Below are 16729 nucleotides of genomic sequence, written 5' to 3' on the forward strand. Positions count from 1 at the left end.
TGAATCTGCAAAAACAGAATTACAGTGGGTACCTGGAACACAAGAAGCATGAATATGGGAAAACTCGACATATTAGAAGATGAAATGATTTGACTAAAGATTGACATCCTGGGCATCAGCGAATTAACATGGACTGGAATTTGACACTTTCAGTCAGTGTAGCCATTTACTACTCAGGACACGAAAAACAAAGCAGGAATGGTGTTGCTTTTCTAGTCAGGAAGGATATAACAATGACAGTACTTGGGTACAATGCAGTCAGTGACCGACTAATATCAATTAGATTTCATGGTCAACCCTTTAACATGTCAGTTTTTCAAGTCTATGCCCTAACGCCTGATAATAAGAAGAGGAACTTGATTAGTTTTATGCTCAAATTCAGTCTGAAATTGACAAAACATGTAAGCAAGATGTGCTGGTGGTGGTTGGAAACTGGAATGCCAATGTTGGAAATGGTAAGGAGGAAAACACCGTCAGACTGTATGGTCTAGGAAACAGAAATGCAGCAGGAGAACAACTTATTAGTTTCTTCCAAGCCAACGATCTCTTCATTGCTAACACATTCTTCAAACAACCAAAGCAGCTCCTATACACATGGACATCACCGGATAGAGTACACAGAAATCAAATTGTTCACATTGTGGTGCAAGGAGGTAGAAGAGCTCAGTTATAACAGCAAAGACATGGCTGGGGGCTAATTGTGGAACAGATCACAAACTGCTCATGTTCAAGATTCAAGTCAAGCTAAAATGGAAAAACAAAACTATCCAGTTTCCATGATATGATCTTGAGAATGTACCCACCATTTTCAAGGAGAACATCAGGAACCACTTAGGAACTGTGGAATGAAATCAATGAATTTGTTAAGGATGAATGCGAAAAGAGAATGCCAGTGACCAAGAAACAAAAGAAAGCAAAATGGATGTCAGAACAGATGGTGGGAATTGCCAAGAAGAGGAGAAAAGCAAAGTCAAGAAAGATAAAGACCTCAGGAAGGAACTTCAGAAAGCTGTTAGAAGAGACAAGGAGCAGTACTACAATGACATCTGAAAAGACCTTGAGGACAGAAATAGACATGGAAAAACAAAAGTTTTCCAAAAGATCTCTGAACTCAGAAAGAGGTTCCAACCTCTAATTGGTATGTTAAAGGATGCCAAAGGACAGATGGGCGGCACTCTAGACTAGAACCTCCAGTACAGGAAGATGAAGTTAGATCAGCACTCCGATCCTTACCAAGTCAGAAGGCTACAGAAACTGATGGAATAGCTGCAGACATATGGCAGTCAACATAAGAAGAATCAGTCAGTCATATGAAAAACCAGTAGAAGGTTCATATTATTGTTTTTTGTGAATAATTCCTGTCAGATATTCAGAGTTGTCAGAAGTGAGGCATGGCTTTAGGCTCTCTATTTCTGAGCACCATTTTGACTGAGCAGCTGGATTCCTAGAACTGAACATGGGGGGCTTGGATTCAAGTCTCATGTTGTTGTTAACTGGCAATTCACTGTCATTCAGTGTCATATCCATGGAATGTGAAGAACAATGACATAAACTAGATGAGACGAAGAAGATGAGCTATATAAATGTATCATTGATATTTGAGGGTTAATTTTAAAGTTTTTAATGGGGTCCTATTCTGGATCAGGACCATGCTGAGGAGGTAACAGTTATTTGACCCTTACTTGTGTGCCAGTTTACTGCCAACAATCCCCCCAGAAACTTTTATGGGACTCCAAAGCTGCTGTTTGCTTTAGTGGCCTCTTTGCTTTAGTGGCCTCTTTGCTTTAGTGGCCTCTTTGCTTTAGTGGCCTCATAGCAGCTTATGAGTAGGGAAATAGCATGGAAGTAAAGGGCTAAGTGGATGCCTCTGTGCCATGGTCCCAATCCAGTTTGGATGACTGCTACTTTTATTTTAAAATGAACACCAACCCCAATGTAGTGCCAGCTTGGCCCTTACTATATAGACTCGCTATAAAGGCAGAATTTATATTCAACATTTGCAGTAAAGTAGGCCAAGTGCCTTCAATATGTATAGTTGGTTGTGTGTGTGTATATATATATAGAGAGAGAGAGAAAGAGTGTGTATGGTTAATGTGCAATTTATTACATTCACTTTGTTGACTGTGGACATTATCACAAACCCCTAGCAGGAGTGTGCATTATGGATCAGGATAGACTTCCAAATGATTTCACAGGAATGGAAAACCAAAATGTCTGAAAGGAAGATGCAGGCACATTCTCAAAGTCTAGGTTCTTCAGTTTATTGGACTCATAGCCACGGGGTTTCTTTCGTTCGCACAAATGCAGACAAGCATCCTGTGAGAGAGCTTTTTTCATACTTCACATAATGGTTATTTGACTTTACTAAAATCAATAACACTATATAGGAATGCAATGCACCATTTTAATCTTTCTGACAGTAGTTTATATCCTGACTCGGAATGTACAAGTCAGCTTTCAGGTTGCATATTAAAATTACATATGTGAAGTTTCAGGAAACAAAGAACAAACATTTGCAAACATGTTAGATGTTTATTCTTGAACAGGAAGGCTGAGTAACGTTTGCAGGTAACCACCAGCATCTTTACAGATTAACTCAAGCATATAGCAGAAGAGTTCTCAGTTTTAGGTAAATAGTATCATGTTGTCCTTATCTAAATAAAGTAGTTTCATGTTGTTTTTGATCTGTGAATGACTTCAGGAATGCATTTTGGTATCTTCCCATCAAAATCTTTTTAAAGAAAATCTAGAATATTTTTTTCTTAGCAAACAATATCCTCAGCTAAAGTAAACTTGTTTATACACACAATACAATTTTTTGTGCAAAATAGAATCTTAAACATCCTACATTTCTGAGAGGCTTTTACTAGCTTTTAGAGAAATACAAATCATGAGATCACAGGCCTTGAGAATATAATATATCACAAAGGGATATGAATCTTGATTCACATTCCATAGCTTTTTCTTTCACTATAATACTTAAAAGCATGACCTCAAAGTGTGAATATAGTTTGTGCATATCCTATATGCTTCTTTTAGACATTACAACTGAACTGTGAGTCCTTCATCTGCTTATCAGCTGAAACATCTGAAGTTGATCTTGTTCAAGAACTGTTTAGTTAATAAAAATTCAGATTAGGTAGCAAAATATACTTAATTTATACTTCTTCCCACTCCAGCCATTACAATTTCCTTTCTCTTTACATAACATTTTCACATGGCCCAATATAAGCATTAATCATTACCCAACATTTGAATTGCTTTCTTAAAATAAACTCATTTTAAATTGACATAAGCTTATTTAAAGGTGGTTGTTTTCAAGATCACCTTCATCCCCTTTGTCACAATACTTTGGTAAAATCTTTTCAAAGAAATTGGAAAATAGAGTTATCTCTTTTATTGTTTAACAAAAAATGAAAGGAAGAACTATGCTAAAAGGTCAGAAAAATGTCAGGTTATACATTTGTTAAGTATTGCATTGTAAACTTCTCAAGAGCCAACTTAACTATGTTTCATATATTCTCAGAATTATGAGGGTGGAGCAAGAGCTCTGTCCTCGCAAACAGCCAGGAAACAAAGTGTGTGTGCGAATTGCTTCACAACAGAGCACACATGAAGGGAAAAGCCATTTTCACTTCTCTCCCTTCCCCACAAGAGCCCTTTTTTACACCCAGGAATATGTCCATGAGGACTGTGCAGCCCATAGGGACATATTCCTGGATACAAAAATGACACTTGCAGAGAGGGAAGAAAAGTGAAAATCACTTGCCCCTCCCTCGACCTACACACTGAGAACTTTCTCCCAATCTGTGAAAAAGAGCTTGAGGGAGACCTGGGAAGGAGGCTGCTTGTACACCTCCCCATAGACGATCTCTCTTCCCTCCCTTGGCAGGCAGATCTCTGGTCCACATGATTGCCAGCTGCCAGAAACACGGAGGGTTGGGGGCTGGGATGCTTCATCTTAGCTCCCGGAAGTCCCATAATTCACCACATGAGTGTGCAGTGCATCAAGACTCCGCCAATGCTGGCTGGAAACCCCTCAGTCTTCCATTTCCAGCTGCAAACAGTCAGGGCTGGCAGACGATTTTAAAATGGGGCTAAGAGAGAGCTAACTCTCTTAACCCCATTTAAGAGAGTGACTGATTTGGCAGGTTTGCCACTGAGGCGCCACGAGGATTGGGCATGATCCCGGCAGTTCTCACATGTGGGCAAGACCAGACTTGGCTTCGTTTGCACAGTTTTGCCTGTGTGTGAGAACAGACAGCCTCACTATGTAGTGAGGCAAGCCTCATGCACAGTTTTCTGACTGTTTATGAGGATAGAGGATTTTATGGTACTCGTAAGTAGTCATAATTGAAGATCAGAGTACGGGCACATCGAACAAATACTGAACTGGTAATTTAGCCAAGTTTGCAAAAAACAGAACTAATAACATTTGGAATGTTAACTATTTAACTGAGTGAAATAAGGCATCCAGAAGTTTTACATTTAAATTGATTTCTATGATAGCTTTTGGGAAACGAAAAATTTGGAGTTTCTTAGGAATTCCATATGTTTTCTCAATCAAGTGTACAAATTGCATCTACGGATGCAGTTCACACTTTCTTGCTCAACCAAAAATGTTGGCTATCTGAAAATCAGATATGTCCCTGGAGATAGGATTGCAGTACCTGGTTCACTGGAGCTTGCTGCATCCCCAGTCCTGAACTAATGAGCTGGCACAGCTGGCTAACAAGCCGCATTGGCTTGTGGAACAGCTAACACCTGCCTTTAGAACTCATTGGATCATTCAGGTATCCTTGTCAGTCAGCTTTCTCAGTGGACCTTATCAGCAACTTAATGTGCATTTTCTAAAGCACATAATCTTTCCTGATGTTCATTCTGATTCCCTGGCACCTGTAGTTAGACTCAAACCTACAATTCTTATTTGACTACGTGGATTGTGAGCCTGCTACTCAAACCTATTATTCGTATATGACTACGTGGATTGTGAGCTTCTAAAACAAACATTAAGTAGCCTGCTAAAAGCTCTAGCAGCTTTAATTTAATACTATTAATTTATTGAGCTTAAATATATTGCTTCTTCAGAAGATGCATCCTTGCTTTGTCTTCCTTATTATGCAAAATAGCATTTTTATACGGGTGAAACTCGGAAAATTAGAATATCGTGCAAAAGTCCATTAATTTCAGTAATGCAAATTAAAAGGTGAAACTGATATATGAGACAGACGCATTACATGCAAAGCGAGATAAGTCAAGCCTTAATTTGTTATAATTGTGATGATCATGGCGTACAGCTCATGAAAACCCCAAATCCACAATCTCAGAAAATTAGAATATTACATGGAACCAATAAGACAAGGATTGAAGAATAGAACAATATCGGACCTCTGAAAAGTATACAGTGTACTGTGCTTGATTGGCCAGCAAACTCGCCTGACCTGACCCCATAGAGAATCTATGGGGCATTGCCAAGAGAAGGATGAGAGACATGAGACCAAACAATGCAGAATTGCTGAAGGCCGCTAATGAAGCATCCTGGTCTTCCATAATACCTCATCAGTGCCACAGGCTGATAGCATCCATGCTACGCCGCATTGAGGCAGTAATTGCTGCAAAAGGGGCCCAAACCAAGAAGTGAATACATATGCATGCTTATACTTTTCAGAGGTCCGGTATTGTTCTATTCTTCAATCCTTGTCTTCTTGGTTCCATGTAATATTCTAATTTTCTGAGATTGTGGATTTGGGATTTTCATGAGCTGTACGCCATGATCATCACAATTATAACAAATTGAGGCTTGACTTCTCTCGCTTTGCATGTAATGCGTCTGCCTCATATATCAGTTTCACCTTTTAATTTGCATTACTGAAATTAATGGACTTTTGCACGATATTCTAATTTTCCGAGTTTCACCTGTATAATGAATAATCTGATCTCAAGAATGTGTTACTTGGAAGTTAGTCCTGTTGATTTCAGTGGTATTTATTTTCAGATAAGTATGTTTAGGATTGTATCCAAAGACTATATTGAACAGTAGAGGAGTCCTCCCCTACTGCTCAATATAGACTTTGGATGCAATCCTAAACATACTTTTCTGAAAATAAATACACTCTTCCCCAACATTATTCCTTTTAGCTTATCGCTGTATAAATATGTAAGATGCAGAAGATTCTGTTAAGCATGAAAGCTTAGCAGAAATCCTAAGTCCCATTTAAAGAATAAAGACTCCACCTATACAATTTTCAGTAGTTAGGCTTAAAACCATTTTTGCATATTCCACATGTGAAAATCAAATGAAGAGCAACACTGGAAAAGAACAATTTAAAAAAGAAAGTGGAAGCAGCCCCTCAGGAATGACCAGCCTCAGCTTACTTCAGTGGGACTGTGTTCTGACATAAAATGGATTTGCTGCATTCGGCATCTCTTCAATGGAAGAAGCAAGGGTGTGAAAAAGAAAAAATATTCAGTTTTTGGGAGGAGAGCCAAAGAAATTAAAACATGTTTGTCACTGAGCACTTGCATATCATCTGCTGATGCACAAGTTCTGACTTGACTGTTAAGGAAGCAGCAGGCAATGGAAGAGAGAGAGAAAGCGGAAGGTTTGTTTTTAAAAACACACAAAATGGGCCCCTCATCAAACCTTGGACTTAAAATTGATCGAGAATCTGGGAAGTCTGAGAACCCTGAACTTAAATTCACTTTTTAAAACAGCCCCCTTCAAATTTCTATACTAAACAAATAATGTTCAGAAGTTACTGAACACTTTGGACTGAAATATATTCTCCAAGTATCACTTGTAAAAATATGTATCCGTACGCTTCTGTAAGTGAGAATTATCACCGGATGACGGCAGACATTACTTAAGTGTGTGAAAAACCCACCACAGGTCAAACATTGCAGGTGAGCTTCAATGTATTTGCAAAAAAGAGAGTGGAGCACAAATGAGCTCAGGACCCAATCGGCTGACACCAGACTTTCCCCTCCCTTGCCCCTTAATGAACTTTAATGTCATCTAAAATCACACTATTTTTCAGTGAAGGCAGTTAAATGCTTTCATTTGTGTGAATGGGTCCTTAATACTATAGAAATGCCAGGGAAGTTTATTGGCTCAGGCCTAGAAATGAGCTTCAGGGTCCCATAATACTTGCTTCAAAGGAAAGGCTAGAGTTGAGAGGACAAAAATTCTTCTGCAGCTTGGATTTAAAATATGGTCTGAAGAAGAATTCCCAGTTTACCCATGCAACTTCCTCCTTTTCCTTTAAGCAAAATCTTCCTGCCTAAGTAAGTTTTGCTTAAAAGGAAGGGAAGCTTGGAGGGATAGGGGATTTGGATTTGTCTTGGAAAGCTGATGAGCTATTTTTTTAAGGGGGGGGGGGGCACCAGTGTGTTCATTTTTAATACTTTGCCATAGATGATGTGGTTGTTTCTCTTACAAACTGCACTGAGGCAAAAGGACAAAAAGGGATTAACATGTACATAAAAACAAGAAGATTCCTGTGATTCAAATTTGTTCCTTTAACTAATTTGCCTAGAGAAATCGTATACTTTTTAATCATTTTCCTGCATTTGTTACCATTTATGTCATATTTTACCGTTTTTATAGCGACATTCTAACTGAAGGTTACATCTGCTCATTATTAAGCAAAATAAGTCTGCTATTATTAAACAAAATAACCAATTCTTATAGCTTCAGTTCAGCAAAATACTTGAGGACGATGTAACTGCACATTTAATCTTCTAGATGTGTTACTATTTTTTGCATTAAGTACTAATTAGATGAGCCAAGGTTTTATCACTGGATGAAATAACAGTGCATTTTAACTGGAACAGTTCTGTCCAAGCAAAAATAATGGGATAAACTTTAATAAAGCTAAACCAGATTAACACCCCAATCAATAGACGTGTTAGCACTGATGGTGTAGAAACTGATTGTCCCAATGTAGCTGTAGCATATGTTAGAGACTCTTGAGAAAACTTAGCAGTCATGGGATAAGGGGACAGGTTCATGTGTGAACATGGAGGACAGGAAAGAAAGGATAGGTATAAATGGACAGTTCTCAAAATGAAGGGAAGAAAGAAGTGGGGTTCCCTAGGGATCTGTACTGGGACCGGTTGTTTTTTAATTTATTCATAAATGATATAGAAGTTGGGGTAAGCAGTAAGGTGGGCAAATCTGCAGATGAAACCAAACTATTTAGGGTAGTGAAATCCAAAACAGATTGCCAGGAGCTCCAAAAGGATCTCAACAAACTGAGTGAATGGGCAACAAAATGGCAGGTGTGTTTTAGTGTTAGCAAGTGTAAAGTGATACACCTTGGGGCAAAAAAACCTCCATCTTGTTTATATATATTTCTCTTAGGCATACCCTTCGCTAATCTCATGTGTGGCAGCTCTCGCTAGAGTTCACGAGCAGCTAGAGACAGGGATGGGCAGGTGGGAAGAAAATGGTGGCAGCAGCCGGCTGGCCAGTGGGGAAATGCGAGTGGGGGGGGGGGAGGGAGGGCGAGAAGTAAACGGCAGCGGCAGCAGTGAGCAAGAGTGTGAGGAAAGCTGCGGACAGTGGGCGGGCAAAGCATGGGGGGACGGCAGAGGCTGGCAGGCGAATGGGTGGGGGAAAACAGTGGCAGAGATGGGTGGGCGGGTGGGGAAGAAGTCAGTGGTGGGGGAGGGGGGGGTTAGTGGCAGTGAACTAGAGGCGCAGATGCTCTGCGCCCAGCCCAGCTACTTTCACATATAAGCTGATGGGGGCTGGACTGTTGGTGACTGGCTAAGAGAATAGTCTTGGGATCGTGGCGAGCAGCTTGTTGAAAGTGTTGACACATTTTGCAGCAGCTGTGAAAAAGACCAATTCCACACTTAGAATGATTAGGAAGGGGGTTGAAAATAAAACTGCCAATATCTTAATGCCCTTATACAAATCCGTGGTGTGGTCACATTTGAAGTACGGTGTACACTTCTGTCACCATACTTCAAAAAGGACATTATAGAGCTGGAAAGTGTTCAGAAGAGGGCAACCAAGATGATCAGGGGCCTAGAGCACCTTCCTTATGATGCAAGGCTACAGCACCTGGGGCTTTTTAATTTAGAAAAAAGGAGTGAGGAGTGACATGATATAGGTCTCTAAAATTATGCATGGTGTGGAGAGAGTGGACAGAGAAATTTTTCTTCCTCCTGCACAACACTAGAACCAGGGTTCATCCCATGAAACTGATTGCCAAGAAATTTAGGGCCTACAAAAGACAGCACTTTTTCACACAATACACAATTAAGCTATGGAATTATCTGCCACAAGATGTGGTGACAGCCAGCAGCCTGGATGGCTTTAAGAAGAGCTTAGATAAACTCATGGAGGACAAGTCTATCAATGGCTACTACTCTGAGGGCTGTAGGCCACTTCCAGCCTCAGAGGCAAGGTTCTAAATACCAGTTGCAGGGGAACAACAGCAGGAGACATGGCATGCCCTCAGCTTTTGCCTGTTGGCTTCCCAAAGGTATATGTTGGGTCTCTGTGTGAAACAGGATGCTGGACTAGATAGGCCTTGGGCCTGATCCTGCACTGCTGTTATGTTGCAGAAAGACCTTTCTGCTACTGCTGCGCAGCATGTAACAGTGGTAAAGTTTCTGGCTCACTGGCATTGAACAAAGGGTGTACAATGTTCTGGGTCAACTTGTGACACTGACACAACAGCACAAGCAGTCCCTGCTGTTGTTTACATATACATATTGCATCAAAATAGCAGATGCACTGTATAATGGATTTGGGGGGCATTTTCTCATGTAAAGATTATCTCTATTTAGAAAGAAGTACTGTGTGCGAAACAGTCCTAGCTTTCATTACAGTTGTAAGAATTTGCATAGCTGAATGTTTCGTCTCTGGAATAATTCATAGCCCAAATACCCACAACTTTTTCTTTTTTTGTTGTTTAAAAATAAAATAGAGCAACCATCACAACCTGAAATTGTAAATCGAGCAAAGTTTCTAGAAACAGAACAGCTGAAAACGGTAAGTGAATATTTTCCGTTGAACTCTTTCAAACCCGTTTGCCTTGGTCAGCTATTTCCCTCTTTAACTCAGAGTATTGGGGAAGGATGTGTATGAGTCAGGCTAGAGCAAATGCTGTGTAGAGTCGTTCAGTATACAGAGAAAAGAAAACAAAGGATAAAGGAAGTCTTAAGCAACCCCACTGCAGACACAGTTAAGGAAACAAATAATAAACTCTAGTAGAGTTGGCCAGCTTGCTTCCTTTTAGATGCATATGTAATACCAGTTATACCTGCCAGATCTGTTCCTTCCAGCTGTCCCCTAAAGAATTATGTTTGATATTAGGAGTTTCCTTATACAGAGTCAGCACAGGATTGTTGCCATTGATTGGCAGCAACTCTCCAGGGTCTCAGGCAGAGATCTTTCCCAGCTTTGCCATCCAGCCTTTAAATAGAGATTCTGAGGCTTAATCCTTGGGCTCTACATATGCAAATCAGTGTTCAGCTACTGAGTCATGCATGACCTTGCTTTTAAATATTCAACTATTATGGCTTTAATGAGCATATCTGTACTATCTGGTGTATCTGCTTTACAGATTTACTTCGTGCAAGATTTTTTTTTTAAGAGTGCAGTAAAATCTCATTTATTTGGACTTTGGGAATATCGAAAGATTTTGTATAATTCACTTCCAAAATGGAGTGTGTTCCTTATATTAACTACATTAGAATCAAATAATTAAAAAGAGGAAAATAAACCAAGTGCAAGTAGGTTATTCACTTATATAAATCTATAAACCACTCTTTTATACAAAACTGAGTGCATAGCAATAGATTAAAAATCAATGTGATATATGCCATTAAAATTAATGTAACGTACAATTTATACATAGGACAAACATAATACATAGAGCAGTGAGAAAGGGCAAGAGGGTTAGTGGGGGGGAAGCCCTAAAGAGCTTACCTCTCCACAGATGACCAAGGGTGTCATCTTCTGCAGTCAGATCCCCCATCTAGATGACTACCAGCTAGGGGTGTGCAAACAGGTTCAACGTTGAACAGGTTCAGTTCAACTGTTTGAGCTTGAACTGAACCACCCCCTGTTCGGTCCAGTTCGGGGGGTTCACAGACCAATTTTTAAAAATAAATAAATAAATAATTTTTTTGACCTTTACTCCGCTCAGGGGAGTTCCTGGAGGCAGGGGGTGTCTGCGGAGGTTCCCCTTCCATGCGCCGGCCTTGCTCATGCCCCCATCGGCCAGTTCAACTTCCCTTCAGCCAGTTTTAGGCCTTCACCTGCCGGCCATTATGGAGCCTGCACGCCTGCGCACTGTGCCTCTGCATGGCCCACACAGAGGCGCAGTGTGCAGGCGTGCTGGCTCCATAATGGCCACCGGGTGAAGTCTGAAAACCGGCCGAAGGGGGCATGAGGAAGGCTGGCAGGGGAACCTCCGTGGACCCCCCCATGCCACCTCCAGGAACTCCCCCCCCAGACCAAACCAAACTGCGTGGGTGTTCGAGGGGGTGCCAGACTGAACTGGCCCGGTCAGGTTCGAGTCCAGTCAGGATTCAAACCGAACTGGGCCAGCCAGGTTCCGGGCACATGCCTACTACCAGCTGCTGCCACTAGTTAGGAGCACCACAGTGCCAGGACACGTCACCCCGTGCCCCGGAGCTCCCATAATGCCCTGCACAAGTGTGCAGAGCATTATGAGGATTCCTCCTCCCCTCCCCGTTGCTGCCCGGGATCCCCGCAGTCTTCCAGCTGTGGCTGCAAGCAGCCACGGCTGGTAGACAATCACAGAAATGGGGTTAGGAGAGCGCTCAGTCTCCTAAGCTCATTTTGGAGGGTGGCTGCCTAGATGGATTTGCCACCATGGTGCCTCCAGGATTGGGCCCAATCCCAGCAGTACATATGTGCAGGCAAAACCAGGCTGGGCTTCATTAGTCTGGTTTTGCTTGTGCATGTAAATAGCTTCATTTTATTTCTAATCTTCTTGCTACATTCCCACCAAAGGAATTGCCTGCTTGCTACATTCCCACCAAAGGAAGCCTAGCTAAAAAGGGTCTTTTTAGTGTTCAAATTTTTCACAGAAAACTGACCAAATTGACAGTTTTGGGGGACATTGCTGGACAGATGGAGACCCACGGAGCACAGTATGCCACTTTATTTCAGTTTTCACCATTTTCCCATTGTTTTCCCAATGCATAAACCTAAACCTCCCCCCATTCCCATTGCCCCAATGCCTTGTTATCCAGTATTTCATTAGCCATGGAAATCTGTGGGAATGGAACCAGAGGAGAGCTAGTCTTATTGTAGCAAGCATGACTTGTTCCCTTAGCTAAGCAGGGTCCGCCCTGGTTGCATTTGAATGGGAGACCACATGTGTGCACTGTAAGATATTCCCCTTAGGGGATGGAGCCACTCTGGGAACAGCAGAAGGTTTCAAGTTTTCTCCCTGGCTTCTCCAAGATAGGGCTGAGAGAGACTTGACTGTAACTTTGGAGAAGCCGCTGCCAGTCTGTGTAGACAATACTGATTGAGTTAGATAGACCAAAGGTCTTATTTGGTATATGGCAGCTTCCTGTGTTCCTATGAACCCCTGCGGATAATGGGGTACACTTGTATAACAATATAGATGTCTTAGATATCTTGAATACAGTAATTTTAAATGTAGGTACACATGAAAATGCCATTCTGTAAACATAAGGATTTCAAACAACCCAAACTCTTTTTTTCCAGCTTGGGGAATGTATTACAAAAGATGGTTATCCAGAAGGAAATATTATGTGGTATAAGAATGGAATTGTTTTGCAGCCCGTTGAAGGAAGTAAGTTTCCAAACATGACATGTATTCTGCTTGTATTCATGTTTGTGCGCCTTTACAAATTTGGTTCCAACTAATCCAGTGGAATTATTTTTGGTAGCTCATTTAGAGTGTTCACCAGATCGGTGCCTCAAACTTTATGAACAATGCTGTAAATAATATAGGAAATATTATCTGCCAGATCTTGATTCTATGTTTTCATCCACATTTTTTAGTAACTTCAGAAATAAATTTTTAAAGAGCTCTTTAATAAGCTTGTAGCTATGTTAAGAAATATCACTGTGGCAATGTCTCACCTGAAAGTTTCTGCTTTCAGTGGTGCATTACATCTGTACCCTAAGACTAAACATTTGATCTGGTACTACATACTGTTTGCCTCTCTCTCTCTCTCTCTCTCTCTCTCTCTCTCTCTCTCTCTGTCTCTCTCATTCATATATTAGTGCCAGAAACCTTTGGTTCCAGCCAGTATGTGTGTGTATTTTTAATGTATTTGTGGACCTGATCTTCACAACATTGATACAAATATAATTAATGAAGGCTAAGTAAAAAATAGACAATTTAATTGCACCTGACAGTGAAAACTATGCTTTCCCCCCAAAAGCTGTTGTCATAACTGAACGAACAAACGTGGATAAAGCAAGTGAACTCTTCACAGTGATATCTTCTCTAGACTACATGCCAACAAAGGAAGATACCAATGCACAGTTTATCTGTACAGTGACATATTTTGGGCCAACAGGACAAGAAACAATACGGTCAGAATCTGTGGTCTTTGACATTCACTGTAAGTTCATAAATACCTGTCTGTACAAAATTATAAGGCTATCTGCTTGCACTCTCTTTTATTAATTTTTTAGGTGGAGTATGAAGGATGTATAGTTCACATACTGAAAGCTTACACAGGAAATACAGAGGTCAGGGATTAACCAATGACAATATAACAAGCTACATTATGCTACACTATGGTTACTTTGGGGGAAATCTTGTTACATGGTAGAAACTGCCAACATGAATTGGAATGGGTAGAAGAGGCTAATAACTACATTTCCTTTTTGTAATGCTTCATTAACCCTATACAGATAGTATAGAAAAGACATTCTATGCAAGTACAGCATCTTCCCTATAATGTCTGAATAAGTTTATTAAGAAAAAGAAGAAGATATTTAAACATAAGGATTAGTTGTCAGTTTTTTGTAAGCAAGCAGTGACGATGCAAGTGCTCTTCCCAGGCTATCATCAATGAATATGCCATTGTTACTCAGAAAAGATCTGCGGGTTGTCCCTCTGGCTAGCATGTCTGTTGCACGGGAACCACGTACTTTCCCAGTACTCATAGAGCAAGAGTTGGTTGCTGAGGTTCTCACCAAACAAACAAGTCCACCACAGTTGGAATATCATACCTATTGTGGTTGTGTAAGTGCCTGGGCAGGTATTGCCTAATGTCGATGATGATGAAGGATAACATCATTCCAAGACCTTTTTAAAAGGTTTTGTGTTTTATTTTGTTTCATTGACTTGAGGAAAGTGATTGCAGTTATGTATAAACTAATGGACTCCCTACACCCCTCCTACTGCCTACTTGTTTTGTGATCAAGCTGTGAATGCTGGTTCATGGCTAATGTCATGCTAGGAAGAAATGGTTCTGTACACTGGCTTAGTTATCACAAAGAAAGAAAAATGTGTAACAGAGGCATTCTGAATAGGAGGGAAATTCCAGAGGAAAATGCCAACAGGAAAAAGCTAAACATGAGATGACCTGAGCAAAGATAAGATATTATTGTAGTAGGTATAGTGAAGAAAGACTGGATTTTGAAAATGGCACTGCAGCTAAAATATTAGAGATTGCCACTGAAAAATAATAACAGCCCTGCTGGATCAGGCCCAAGGCCTATCTAGTCTAGCATCCTGTTTCACACAGTGGCCCACCAGATGCCGCTGGAAGTCTACAGGCAGGGCATGCCCTCTCTCTTGCTGTTACTCCCCTGCAACTGGTACTCAGAGGCATCCTGCCTTTTTGGCTGGAGGCCTATAGCCCTCTGACTAGTAGCCGTTGATTGACCTCTTCTCCATGAAGTTATCCAGACCTCTCTTAAAGCCATCCAGGTTGTTGGCTGTCACCACATCTTGTGGCAGAGAATTCCACAAGTTGATTATGCATTGTGTGAAAAGGTACCTCTGTAAAAAGTAACATATGCCATATCAATTCCAAGATTATTTTTAATAGCTGTTTTTTCCCCTTTTGATTGCAAAAATTATCTTTTCTAGATATTTTTTCTAAAATAAGCCAGTGATGAAATGAAAATTACAAGGCACTCTAAGTGATGATAATAATAATCTCTAAATGTGAAATGCAAGCAGTGACTGACTAGGTTTAGAAATCCCTCTGGGGAATTAAAGAAGTAGAGTGAGACGAATTTATATTAAAGTGTAAACTGCAAGAATCCAATGTTTTAAAGAGAAAAAAAATCATTTATTGCTCAGAATATTATTCTATACTGTTAAGAGTCTTTACTATAACTTGCATTGTTAATAACTTCAGACTCACTTGGGCACTTCAGCAATTACTTTCATGGTACAACACATGTACTTTGTTAAGCAAAGTATGGCAGGCATTTTATAGCATTATATGAAGCATCTTGGGGAAAAGAGGATATCATTTTGCAGCCTGTGTCTGAACATTAGGAACATTAGGAAACTGGTAAAAAATTAAGGGATATACAATCAGAGCACAATTATTATTTTATGTGCTTAAATGAAACACTGCTTTCTTCAAGACAACTGATATCTACTTTAAGGAATCAGGTTTGTGTGTTTTGTTGGGAGTCTTAAACTGAATTCATTTTCTGTAGCGGCAGCATCTGCTACTGGAATAAAAGAGTGTTGTTAAGGCTCTTCATAATGATGAAGACATATAAACTATATCTTTTTTTACTGCTAGAACTGAATTCATTTTCAGTTCTCTTCTCCACTCTTCAGAGTGGGGAAGAGTGGCATAGATCCAAAGGTGCTCTTGCATGAGCAGAAAGCACTTCTTCTCATATAAGGTTCTCGCCTCCAAATTTCCTCATTTCCACCCCGCTCCTGCTGTAACCCCTTCACCTTGTTCGGGAAGACCCCTAGTTCTCAAGACTTGCTTTTTGGGTGGTGCAGGAGCTGCAGTAGGGATGAAGGTGAGCAGCGGGAGCACCTCTATGCAAGTGGAGCATTTACTCAAGTGTCCTTTTCAGTAATATGGCAGAATGTTTTAAAAGAACAAAATAATAGAAATGTATACATAATTTCTACAACTTTGTGTGAAGTCTTTGCAAACTGTATTACTGAACATAACCACCCTGAGCCATTTTTGGAAGGGTGGTATATAAATCAAATCAAATCAAATCAATCAATCAATAACCCAGAAGTCATATTTTCTGTTTATTACTGTTGGGTGATAAAGGACTGATTCTGATATCACATTTGATACTTTGATACACAACTTAAAATTCTTGATACCAGTGTGAATGCAGCTCAAAGGGTTATTCATAAGATGTTCTGTTGCTAACCCCTTTTAATATATAAAAGAGTTAATATACAAGTCCTATGTGTATGCTCAGAGGCTCTTTTTAAAAAGTAATCTCCTAAATGGAAAACCTGATAAAACTGCAAAACTTGTCAAACCAGTAATAGTATTAACAAAAGTAAAAAGAATACACAGGTCCACCTCACTCTTCTGTGTCCGAAGGGATGGAACAGTGAGTTGGAAATACACATATAACTTCCCCCACTCCAGAATACTAGAAGTATTTCTCCCTTGGTTTTTTTTACCTATGTTCACATGAATGAGACCCTGAATGTCCAGGGTTGGATTTGATGATCTCAGTATAGCTGCCAAAATGGACTAAGAGACAGCATAATGTGCAAGAAAGTCTTAGTCTGGTTAA

The 16729-nt window shown here is 40.3% G+C and overlaps 1 protein-coding gene across 7 annotated transcripts in view; it reads left to right on the forward strand.

The window, feature by feature from the left end:
- Window positions 1-16729, forward strand: part of ALCAM (activated leukocyte cell adhesion molecule) — a 254083-nt gene that overhangs the window by 150231 nt on the left and 87123 nt on the right. For all 7 annotated transcript variants that reach the window (XM_053307300.1, XM_053307294.1, XM_053307295.1 and 4 more), the window contains exons 4-6: window positions 9942-10006; window positions 12725-12812; window positions 13411-13593. In XM_053307300.1, the coding sequence (XP_053163275.1) occupies window positions 9942-10006; window positions 12725-12812; window positions 13411-13593 (336 nt within the window). The remainder of the gene's footprint in view (window positions 1-9941; window positions 10007-12724; window positions 12813-13410; window positions 13594-16729) is intronic.

Source organism: Hemicordylus capensis, chromosome 3 (assembly GCF_027244095.1).
Source record: "Hemicordylus capensis ecotype Gifberg chromosome 3, rHemCap1.1.pri, whole genome shotgun sequence".
NCBI lineage: Eukaryota > Metazoa > Chordata > Lepidosauria > Squamata > Cordylidae > Hemicordylus > Hemicordylus capensis.